We start from the raw sequence: 12,735 nt of genomic DNA, 5'->3' as shown, positions 1-12,735 counted from the left end.
TTCTAAATAATTTGATGTTTCAATGAAATCTGAAGGAATCCAAAACAACAGGCAGTCACTAACTAAAATGGGACAGCAAGACAAAAATAGTTTCCTATCCCTGTAGGAAACAGAAATCTCGGAGCTTTCATTGCATGAAAACCGACTCCATTTTAGTACCTCGTTGCACTTCAGGCTTTGCCTGTCCAGAGTTCTCACACATGATAGTGAGCTCCAACTACAACCTATTCCAAGCTGAGAGTAATGGACTGAGAATCTGAAAACATGACACATCAATCCATTCCGCACCTTTTCCCTGTGGGACTCAAAACAACATTTCCCAGGCTGCCTTGCAGATAGACTTCTTGTGAAGTTCAGCCAATGGGATCACTGGTGTGAGACTGGAGAAAGGGAGTAGGAGAAAAGTCAGGGTGTTTCTCCCCAACTCCAGTCACTTCAAGCAGCATCTCTGGAGTAGCTACTTCTCCTCCACGGTCTTAGCTCCCTCTTGGCAGTCCCAGTCCCAGTCATAATCACAACACCTCCTCCCCTGGTCCCTCCAACTCTAAGGGTGTCAGCAGTTGCTTCTGATCTCAGCTTTTCCTCATCTTACCTTGTTTGCTCTTCTGGTTCTTCTCACACCTTTGTACCTGGTTCCCCATTTTAATCCCTTCTATGAACTACTTGGCCTGGGTTCTGCTTTCCTGTCTGGACTCTGACTAATACACAGTGGGTTTGAATCCTGGTACTGCCACTAGTTACTAAATAAGTTATTAAGTGGCCTACCTTATTTAGTCCTCAGTGTCTTTGCAAAATGGAAGGAGGTTGGTCTGTAATGGATTCTGAGATCCCTTGAAGCTTTGAAAATCCACGAGTCTCTAAACTTTGATCTCATAATACATATTCATGAAATGGCTACATTTTTCTAGCTCCATTACAGAGATAGTTTTTTATTATTTGCTTTCCAGGACATGGTCTTAGCCTTCATAATACTGTTTGTTTACAGATTTCATGATTTACCCTGGCATCATTCCACTAAAGGCTGATGTTGGCGGCATTATGCTTAGGAGACATAGAAATGTTGTGATTTTGAGAATGGGCTTTTATATTGTTTGGCATAGATCACTAAAGAACAGTTACCTGTGTCGTGAAGGAGAGGCCCCCAGACTGGCACTTTGAATGCAAATTCTTCGGTAACAAATCCAGGAGACTTTGGAATAACTCTCAGATGCAGCAGTAGACTTGACTGTAAAAGCTCCCAGCCCATAGAGGTGAGCAGAGGCTGAGGAGTAAATACCTTACCAACATTCTGGGGCAAAATAGCATGAATGCTGTTGTACCTTGGAGGTACAATAGCAGCTGCCTTCCTAGGTGGGGAAGCTGAGAGCAGTGTCTTACAGGAGTGCATGCTCTGTAGACAGAGGCTCAGGAACTTGTGCTTGCTGACATGTATATCTTCTTGAATTGGTCCCTAGTGAGTCTATCCAAAGTGAATTGCACTGGGGAAACTCAGAAATATACACCCCTCAGATTCAACAAGGGTGGTATCTTGTGTGTTTCCTTTAAGTTATACCAGTTTATGGCAGGGGCAGTGTTTAAAATAGTTGAGAACCTGCACAGCATGAGCACACCTATCTTTGAGAACAGTTGCCAGCCATAGAGAACTGGTACAGCTCCCCTGGTACAACCCACTGATGGTCAGTCTGGGGCCAGGGGTGTCTTTGGTCACCCACACCCACATTTGGCAGGACTATGAGGTCTGGGACTTGAACCACATTGGTAGAAATTGAGACTATGGCACCTGGGATGCCTCCTTGTGACAGGTGCGCAAGAAGGAAAGTGAGCAGAATGTGGATCCCAAGGGTTGGTTATGGTTTCTCTAGGCTCTTTCCAGAAGGAGCCTGGGCCCCTGTAATTCAGAGATATTCAGATTAACTGATCTGGTCTCCAGCCCATGACAGGCCTCACTCACTGGACCGTTCTCCTATTCAGAAAGCTGACATAGGATCCTGTAGCAGGAATGATCAGTGCTGGCTGCATCCCTTTTATACTTATGTGCTATGCTGGTATGCAGCTACCAGTAACTATATCTCTTTGCATTTTCTGCCTACCAGGTATCTTGCCAGAGGTACTGGGAGTAGATGTACAGCTCGCCGCCTCTGCAGTAGCCCTCAACAAATGACTGACTAGAGTGGGCATGTAAATATTCCCTCATCCCACCAATGGCATAACTCTGTTCTGCTCATGTGTTGCACAGTTTCCCAGAGCTCCCCAGCAAGATTAAGTTCCAGGTGCTCAGGGAGCTGACTGGCTTGATGTTGCTGCCTTTGCTGGTTGCCTGTCCTTCTGTGTCTCACTCTATGCCTTCCCTACTGGTGTTTTATGGAACCACCTCTGGAATAAACAACTTGCTTTCAAACCTGTCTCCAGCTCTGCATCTGGGGGAGCCTGCACTGACATTCTTTATTCCCTAGATCTGTGTGGCTTGCTACTTTTTTTCCCACCACATCACAGGTAATGAATGAGGTTCATTTGTACAACATACAACTTTGGACATCAGATTTTGGTGAAACTCAAAATTACTTGGTGAAAAAGAAAAGCGCACATATGTTATGCTTTTTTTTTTTTTTTAGCATTTCATGATATTCACTAAAGCATTTTATAAGCAAGTGAGTTGTAGGAGCTAAATATGATCAATTTTTAAAAACTACCTTTTTTTTTTTGAGCCAGAGTCTCACTCTTTCCCCAGACTGGAGTGCAGTGGTGCGATCTTGGCTCACTGCAACCTCTGCCTCCCAGGTTCCAGCCATTCTCCTGCCTCAGTTTCCCAAGTAGCTGGGACTACAGGTGTGCGCCACCATGCCCAGCTAATTTTTGTGTTTTTAGTAGTGACGGGGTTTCACCATGTTGGCCAGGAATGGCCTCAATCTCTTGATCTCATGATCCACCTGCTTCAGCCTCCCAAAGTGCTGGGATTACAGGCATGAGCCACCACGCCCAGCCCAAAACTATTTACTTTTATTTTTACTCAAATTTATTTACCCTGGACCTCTTCTTCACAAGTAGTAACACAAGCAAGTGTGTATCATTAAAGATTTATCACAAATCAACCATATTATATTGTAAGTAAAGTGAAACTGGTGAAACAAATTTTATTCAATGCAGTATATCCCAAAAGTAATTATTTGAGCATATAATCAATATTAAAACAACTGTGGAGATTTTTACATCTTTGTGTGTGTGCTGTCTTTGAAAACTCATGTGTATTTTAACTTAATTCAGACCAGCCACATTTTAAGTGCTCAAATGCCACATGTGGCACTGGTCTAGAACATGAACTTCAGAGTTGTCCCACTCAATAGGCAAGGGAGCTGGGGTAATTACACACCAGTTCCCATCAGTCATTGAGGGTTGCTGCAGAGCATGTCAGAAGCTTAATTCTTAGGCACTTTCCTGGCCTGCAGAGGAAAGCCCTCTGACAAAGAGATGGGAATACTGACTAGATAGAACTGCAGCCTGTGCAGGTTCCAGTGATAAGACTCAGATGGAACCACTAATAGCCGACTACATTTTTTAATATCTTCACTTTGGTGCCTTATTATTGTCAAATTACTTGCAATAATATATCTTAAGTTGGCCACTCAAGAAAACTTGGTTAAATTCACTGGCCTAGAAGATCAACATCAAATCTTTGTCTTCAAGATCTAAGAGAATCTGGATGTGCCCTACACATATCTACTTACCTCTTGCTAATCTAGCAGAACGTCCTTCTCCTGCCCCTTTCCATGTTATTTCTGCCCACCTTCATCCTCTGATCATGTTTATTTTTCTCTCTGGCTGGAATATGCTCCCTGTTTTTCTGCCCATCCATAGGCAGAGCATTTTACAAGCAAGTGACTTTTAGGATCATTCTTTCAGATGTGGTTCAATTGCTACCTGTCTCCGGAAGCTTCATGTAATAACTTCAGTCAACAGTGATTTCTTTCCCCTGAGTTTCTCTTGCCCCTTGATCTTACCTATTCCTTTGGCAGGTCTTACCAAATTCATGGTTTATTTCCTGGGTAATTCATTTACCAGCATGCATTCAGGAGGTGCCTGACAGTCCTCACTTATTCCCTGTAGCTTAATTAACACCATCCCTTAATTATTGATGTTATAATCAATTTATTTGGTATTTTGTGCTTGTATCCCTCATAGAAAGACATCAGATAAGCAATTTTGGTTTTTTGGTTTACTCATGTTTGTAATTTTAAACTCTGAAAATTGAAAAGCTTTGATAGCTGTCAACAAAGTACCCAGAAAGAAGGTTGCCCACAAGAGTGGCTAAAGACATCTAGAGTCATCTCACATGCCTCCACAAATATCAAAGAAAATTGTCAAGAGAAAAATTAAGCACCTCAGTAGCATTTGTAAAGAGATCATGCCTTATATTCGAAATATTCTCCTAGTATTCTAAAATATTCTAAATGCTAAGAAAAATAAACACAATTTTATTTATAATATTATAGCCAAGTAAGTTTCATGTACATTGTATACTATTTAATTGCATTTTTATATGCTTTAGGAGCAATGGGAAAGGCAAAGGAACACTGGACCAGGGGTTAGAGCTCTGCCCTTGTCTGCTGAGTGACCTTGAGGAAGTCACTTAACTGTCTGCCTTTATCTGCAAAATGGTGACCCAAATGAGCCCCCTTCCAGCTGTCAGATTCCATGTCTGATTTTATGATTTTGCCCTTTTTAAGAATGGGAAGCATTGTTTGTGATTTCACATTGCAAGGGCTATTTACATGTGTGCTTTGCATTATTGATTTTATGATACATTGTTGAGAGTATCTGATTTTTTGGAAGCTGAATCCTTGCTAAGGGCATGCTGCCCCCAGTTGTCATATTGCTCCTAGGAAGAATACAGTCTGCTTCACAATGTCCTTTTTGGTATGATTTCCATGATTGAGAAAACTGGGGATTGTATGTGTAGTACATCTGGTTTATCCACTTGTCTGTCCATGGACACTTTGGATTGTGTCTACCCTTGGCTACTGTGAATAGTGCTGCTATGAACATGGGGGAACAAATGTCTCTTTGAGTTCCTGCTTTCAGTTCATTGGGTAATGTACCCAAAAGTACAATTTTGGGGTTGTATGACAATTCTACGTTTAATTATTTTGAGAAATATTCATATTGTTTTCCAAGCAGCCGCTTAATTTTACATTCCTACCAACAGTGCACAAAGGTTTCAATTTCTCCACATTCTTGACAATTCTTATCTTCTGTTTTTTTGGTAGTTGCCATCCTAATAGGCATGAAGTGGGAAAAAGTGGTTTTTAAAAAGTAGTAGATGGATAAACAACTAGGAGAAATAAGAGAAGGAAGGAGGGAAGGATGGACAGATGCACAGACTTGGCTACCCTACACTATTATCCTAGTCATCGTTGTCAAATATAGTTGTGGTTGGTAGATACAATACCAATAATAATAATGATGATGTAATGAGAAGTTTTTTAATGCAAATACAGTTGGATGCATTTGATTAACACTTGTGCTAGCCTTTACTCAGACTGGATTTATGATAGCAGCAAAAGAAAAGGTCATGGTTTTTATGTCTGAGACTTAAGGAAAATCTAAATGATCCAATAGAAAATTATTAAGCATCACCCAAAAAATTATCTGGATAGAAGGGGAAATTTTTGCTTTAGTGGCCTTAGTGATTCAGCACATGTGGTTGATATGGAAATGTATTGCATTTACCTAACAAGGAACTTTGAATGGTAATCCTAATGTACAGTGATGAATGAGGGCAGAGAACAAGTTCTACAGAGATTTTCTGGCTTGACACAGCTGTCAAGATGTCATCAGTAACATCTGCCATTGAGTATAGTGAATGAATTGGTGCTAAACTTAAGTGCAAACCCAATAACACAGTCAAAAAAATCTGACTGCTATGAGATGTACTTGGGTAGGATTTTTAATAACAAATGAGCAATATATTTCCAGCAGGCTGTATACGTGCTGTAAGATAAGCTTTATAGAAACAGTACACTTTGTATCTTATGTTGACTACTAATAAGGATTTTCATATAAAAGCACAGCAAAGCGATCCATGTACAAAGTAATATAACCCACTTAAAAGACTGCACAAGCAAATTAAAATTAATGGGGAAATTTCTCAGGGAATAAAATTTCTTGAAGATTAGAAACACTGTTCCTCAATAAATAAGCACCCCTGCAGTGTTTAGCACAAAAACTCTATGCTTGATCGTTTTACTATTTCAGCAGGACTGTCAAAGAGGTTGGTCTTTGTGGAGTCCTGTTCCTTTCAGGTGTTAGTAAACTTTCTTGCCAAAGCCCTTCCTGACTGAGATGGAGATGATATTAGAGCCATAGCTGGGACAACCGTCATGCCAAAGGAGGTGTGCTGCTAGTTGCAGCTCAGACCCTACATGGCTGGGTGACCTCAGTTGGGTGGGTTCCCCTTTCTGGGGCTCAACTTCTTCATCTGTAAAATGTGAAGGGGGAGGTAATGATCTGTTGTGGGGATGTCATGGATATTCATTCATTCAAGTGTTCACTGAACACCTGCTAGGAGAGACCAACCTCTCTGACAGTCCTGCTGAAGGGCGGAAACAATCAGGCACAGGTTTTTTATGCTGAACATTCCACAGCGCTTAGTTATTTGTTGAAGAAGAATCTCTCTGATATTCAGGGAACTTTATTCCCTGAGAAATTTTGTGCCAGGCACAACTCTGTCACTAGGAGTTCAATGATAAGCAAAGTCAGAGAAGGGTCCTGCCCCTGATGTTTAGATTCTAATGGGGGATAGACAGTCCTTAACCAAAATAACCCCACAAACAAATGCGTAATCACAACTTCAGTAAGTGCCATGAAGGGTTGATGGAGCACATGGGGATGGGGAGGGCTCATAATGGGAGGATTTATTTCACCCAGGCAGGGAGATCAGGAAGGACCCCCTGGGGACATGATAGTCAGGGGGCTGGAGAAATGTGGGTTATGGTGGAGAGGAACGAGTTTTGAAGGGATAGGAGATGCTGGGTTCTCATACCAGCACAGCATCTTCTCTCTCTGCATCTCAATTTCCTCATCTCTCAAATATGGGCCTAACATTGAGATCCTTTCACAGTGTTGTGAGGTTTCAGAAGGATGGCATATTTGACAACACCCAATATCATGCTGGCACATCACATTTTCATTTCATTTCTAAAAATAACTTTGGAAGCAGAGATGTGCTATTTTAGTCAAAGATTTTTTGTAGCTTTGGAGAAAGAATGAAACCCCAGCTTTGAGCCTCCTCTAAAAAAATCTGAGCTCACATTCTGCCCTGGAAGTTGCCTGGCTGTTTCCCTTAATCACAGAGCCATGTTTGAATCACTTGACTTTGAAATCCCGGGAATGACTTTGCTGTGTGATTAAGTGACAGAGGCCCAAGGTTTGGGGATTGGCAGAAGTTTAGATGTCCCTGGCCTGATCCCTTGCCCTTTATATACAAGGAAAGGAGGCTGATCACATGAACAACTAAACTGGAATGAAGAGGCAGCCCCTCCTCCATGGTCCTGGGCTCGTCTATACTGTCTCCCTGCCAAATATTCCATGGAAACCTTGGACACTGTCTGATGTCAGGGATACTTGTGAATGCCTGTCCACTTCCTTCTTGAGATAAAACTAGGTTAGTGCTCTCTCATAACTCAAGCCTGAGGTTTATTCTTTTAATCTTCCAAAAACAAACAGAAGGACAGAAATAACCTATCCACTGTTTAAGATTAAAATGGCCAACAATAATAAATAATTGCCACAATAGTTTGAGATCAGGGTCTTAATTTATTGGAGGCCATTCAAGAATTTGCAACTCTTAAGTTAATTTTTCACATCTTGTTTGGATCCTCAGAGCCTGTGCTGCCAGAGGAAGGCCATCATATTTCTCATTGCACATGTTATTCTTGTTGATGTGCCAGACATGCAGGAGAGTGAGGTCCTCTCTTCACGGATGGGTAATGAGGATTCCACCCCCCAGAAATTAGTATTTCAAAATATTTTTGCCTATGGAGATTTTGAATAGTTCTCTTCTTTTGCATGGTATATTAGCTGTATTCATGGTTGCAAACAACAAAAACATATGCTGGTTAATTCAAGCAGAAAAGGAATTTATTAAAAGGATGTGGGGTGGTTCAGAGCATAGGCAAGAAGGCTGGGGAACCAACACAGACAGGAAACAGAAGAGGCAAGACTTAGCCCAGGGTTCCACCTCTGGGCTCTCTACTGCTCTGTAGCTACTTCAGATGATCCCTAGTGTCTCTGTGCAACCCTCAAAATTTGTAGCCCTGGGTGGAAGCATCTGTTACCACATCACTGCCACTTGATCACCTTTAGATCACATGATTTCACTTAGGCAAGTACCCACACCCTAGTGGTCAAGAAGAGAGGAAAGAGAGGATCTGTCCCCTTTCTGCTAATGTGTGCCTCCCACCAATCTTGAGATTCTCCCAGAACGATAGGATGTCAGGATGCTAAGTGGCCAAAAATAACAACCGTTCATTATACAAACCCTTGTATCCTTAATTACATCTTCCATTAACTGGTTATCCAATTAAAACTGGCCACTCACATGGATTTATTTTGTTCAAAGGTCACATCACATAATAACCATCAGTCTCTCATGCATCTTCATCCTTGTCACCTTCAGCCTCAGCCTTATCAATGTTCTCATCCTCACCCCATTCACTCACCCCTCTCCTGGGTCCCCATTTCCCTCCATCTCCTCACCCCTCAAACATTCACCTCTTTCTCCTCCAACTCCCAGTCTTTGACCCTACCTCTATTTCACTGCAAAATAGAAGCAATCACAGAGGAATTCCCGCATGTTCCTACCACCCATCTATTAATGCATCTTCAGCTCACCTCCAGCCAGGCGAGAATAGCCCTTCCAGTCATTCATCAGACCCCAGCAATTGTCTCCTGTCATGTTTTCATTAATTGTTCCTTCTCTAATGTATCATTCCCATTAGCATGCATGTATACTATGGTAATTCCCATCTTAATAAAAAAAAAGCCAAAAAGCTCCCTGGAGCCCACTTCCCCGACTAGCTACCATCCAACTTCTTTGTTCCCCTTTAGAGAAAAACTCGTCCAAATAGTTGTCTGTCCTCATTACGTCCATTTGTTCTCCTCCTACATCTCTGAAACTCACTCAAGTCAGGCTTTCCTCCCATCACGCCACTTCAACAGTTCTTATCAAGGTCACCAGTGACCTCCAGAAGCTGATTCCAATGGCCAGTTCTAATTATTCCCATTGTTGTGACCTGTCTGCCGCATTGGACAAAATTGATCCTTCGTTTCTTGAGATTGTCCTCTGTGACCATGTGGATGCCTTCTCTCTCAATTTTCCTCTTCCTGCCCTAGCCATGCTTTTCCAGTCTTGTTGGTTGATACCTCCTCATCTTCAAAGCTCGTAAATGTGAGTGAGTCCTCATCTCTATCTCTACTCATTTCCTAGTGATCGTATCTAGTCTGTCCCAAATGTATCTCTAGCCCAGACTCCTCCTTCAACTCTGGACTCATGCATCCACCTGCCTTAATATCTCCTTTAAAATCCAATAGGCATTTGGATTTTCTCTGCTGAACCTTCTCGACCCAGTCTTTCCCATCTCAATAAATGACAACTTTTCTCTGCTAGTTATTGAATCCAAAATCCTTGGAGCAGTCCTTGACTCCTCTTTTCCTAACACCCTTCATCCAGTCCATGAGGAAAATCTGTTGGCATGACCTTTGAACTGTGTCCAGAATATGACCCCATCTCACCCCCTCGGCTGCCACCACCCTGGCTTTCACATTCATCTTCTCACACCTGGATTGTCACAAGAGCCTCCTACCTAGGCCCCCTGTTCCTTTCCTGGCCACTCCACAGACCATTCACATCACAGCCAGTGCGAGCTTCCTTTAAACATGAACATTCAGTCACACTGCTGCTCTGCTCAGAGTCCTGAAGGGGCTTCCAAGGGTCAAACCAAGGTCCCCATGCTGGCCCACAAGGCCCTGTGGGATCTGTTGCCTCAACTCCCTTGGCCCCTGTGAGCTCATTCCTTCCTACCCTCTTTATCACTCCTCTCCAGCTGCACTGACCTCCTTGCTGTTACCTGCACGTGCCAGGCACACGCCCACCTCAGGGACTTCTCCTTTGCTAGTCCCCACATACCTGTGTTTCTTGCTCCCCTTCTTTCTTTGGGTTTGTACTGAAAGGTCACCTCATCAGTGAGGCTTCCCTGATCACCTTATTGTAAATTTCACCCCATCTCCCTTGCAAGTCTGGCACCTTCTATCCTCCTTACCCTTTGTAAGTTTTCTCCACAGCTCTTATCACAATCTGACACACATATTTGCTTCTTTTTGTGTGTGTTTTCTCTCTCCCTGAAGCGACAAGGACTCTGTTTTCTTTGCTGCTTCTTCCCTAGCACAGAGTAGTGGCTGGCACGTGGTAGGCACTCAAAAATAACCAAATGAATTCATGTACAAATGAATCCCACGCTTAGGTTATTAAATGCCTTATAGTTTTTGAAGTTTGATGTACAAGATTTCCTGTGAGCCTCTAAACAGTCTAGTGAGTTAGGCAAGGTAGAACGCTGTGCTTTACATGAGGAAGCTGAGGCCCTAGAGCTAACTGATTGCCCAAGTACCCATGGCTGGTTAATGGGGCTCCTGGAACTTGTAGTTCCAATCTCAGTTTCTGCCCCCTACCTTCAACTACCCCCTGTGCCTCATGTTATATTAGTGTAGGCCTCAGGGCATTCATTGCTGTCTATTTTTCATTACAGTATGGATGAGAAAACCCTGTATCTAGCTTTGGGGGCTGTGAAGAACATCTCCCTAAACATCTCTATCTCCAACCTCGGGGATGATGCCTATGACGCCAACGTGTCCTTCAATGTTTCCCGGGAGCTCTTCTTCATCAACATGTGGCAGAAGGTAAGGAGGGCATCCCTGTGAAGAGCAGTTGTTCCATCTGGTACGCTTGCCAGCTTTCATTATAGCCTGGAATAGGCAATGATTCTACAAACACTAATGCTTTCTGTGGACTATCATTTAGAATGATTAGAACTTTTTTCGTCCTGGACTTAGAAAATATGTTGGTATAGCCATAAATACCCTTAGAAATATGTTGGTATAGCTGTAAATACCCATAGAGTGCCAGAGAAGTGTCTGTAGTTACATAGTCTCCCATCCCTTCTCTCTTGTGGAATCCTCTCCCTATGGTTTTACATCTGGCCCCTTCTTGGAGATGGTACAGTTGCTGTCTCCAGCAAACCCATGTTCTAGAGAATTCCAGTTTTAGGTCAGTAGTTGTGAAAGTAAGGGCAGATCACTGCTTGTTGTGCTAAGTATTACATATGATGTACTTGATGTTTCTACTAGAGGGTCACTGCTTTGGCCTGTGTTTTGGATTATTTATTTATTTATTTATTTTGGAGACAAGTCTCGCTCTGTCACCCAGGCTGGAGTGCAGTGCCACAATCTCGGCTCACTGCAACCTCCACCTCCTGAGTTCAAGTGATCCCCCCACTTCAGCCTCCCAATTAGCTGGGACTACAGGTGTGCACCTGGCTAATTTTTGTATTTTTTGGTAGAGACAGGGTTTTGCCATGTTGTCCAGGCTGTTCTCGAAATCCTGACCTTAAGTGATCCGCCTGCCTCAGCCTCCTGAAGTGCTGGGATTACAGGTGTAACCCACCGCCCCGGCCTTCCTAACATATTTGAATGAATTGAGGTAGTTAAATTATTTCCACAAATTGAGTGAGTTTTTTTTAGAGTGAATTAATTTGAAGTGAAGTTTATATAGTGTGACTCAAAGGTACAGTGCTGGTATTCTCCCCCACCTGTAGTCACCCTGAGTGTACTACCTCTCAGAGGAAGTGGAACAGGCTTCCCCGCAGACAAGGGGGAACAAGTAGACAAAAGTCGACACCGTTCTACCCAGCGTTGCTCTAACTGTTGATAGCTGTTCAGCTGGGACTGCTTGCAGCTTTTTAATATTTACAGCATTGAACAGGGGTGCCTTGTTCTTTATGTTAAAATGGAACCACAATCACTTTCTGCGGAAAACCTCCACTCTGCATACATTGAGCAGGTCAATGGCATTTGTTCAGGCACATATTCTGTGGGCTCAATAGTGTTGACAGGATTGTGCCAAGCCTGTCCAGCTTAGGGGACAGCTGAAATGCTCAGAGCCACCAACAGTAGAGGCACTCCAAAACTTTCCAAGAAGTCATCTCAGATTCCCTGCTGCTTTGTAGCTTTCAGGAGCTCAAGGGTTGAGGGAGGCCACAAAAGCAATCAAGGACTGCAGGAGGGGTGTGCTTTCCATCCACTTTCTATACCCTAAAAATTATCCCTGGATTAAGCCCAGTCAAGAGAGAACCAAGTGTCTGTAAGGTTCAAGTATCGCTGGCCACACACAGAGGATCTTTTACAGAATCACGTGTGCTGTGATGCCATCTCCCTGTGCAGGGTGGGATGGTAGGTGGGGGAGAGGGGCTTCCTTGGGGATTTGACCTGTGGAACTCATCTCTATGGTAACTGAAAAGATGTAGTTGGCAACTGGGTCATTACATTACATAGATTTCTCTCACTCAGGACCCATGCAAGAAATTTCTTTCCAGCCTCAGACTTAGAAATAGCTGTGCTTTGCCTGAGCATTTTGGCTTGTTTTTACCTTGTGACTGACTAGGCTTCATTCTCTTTATTGGCTGCTAGAAA

The 12,735-nt window shown here is 43.0% G+C and overlaps 1 protein-coding gene across 1 annotated transcript in view; it reads left to right on the top strand.

Moving 5' to 3' along the window:
* Positions 1-12,735, top strand: part of ITGA9 (integrin, alpha 9) — a 372,615-nt gene that overhangs the window by 213,198 nt on the left and 146,682 nt on the right. Inside the window, exon 17 of the mRNA XM_011953420.1 lies at positions 10,797-10,947. Coding sequence (XP_011808810.1) covers positions 10,797-10,947 — 151 coding nt within the window. The remainder of the gene's footprint in view (positions 1-10,796; positions 10,948-12,735) is intronic.

The sequence above is a fragment of the Colobus angolensis genome, unplaced genomic scaffold (genome assembly GCF_000951035.1).
Source record: "Colobus angolensis palliatus isolate OR3802 unplaced genomic scaffold, Cang.pa_1.0 Scaffold36, whole genome shotgun sequence".
NCBI classification, from domain to species: Eukaryota; Metazoa; Chordata; class Mammalia; order Primates; family Cercopithecidae; genus Colobus; species Colobus angolensis.
Note: the sequence above shows the minus strand (reverse complement) of the source record. Positions and strands in the feature narration are given on the sequence as shown.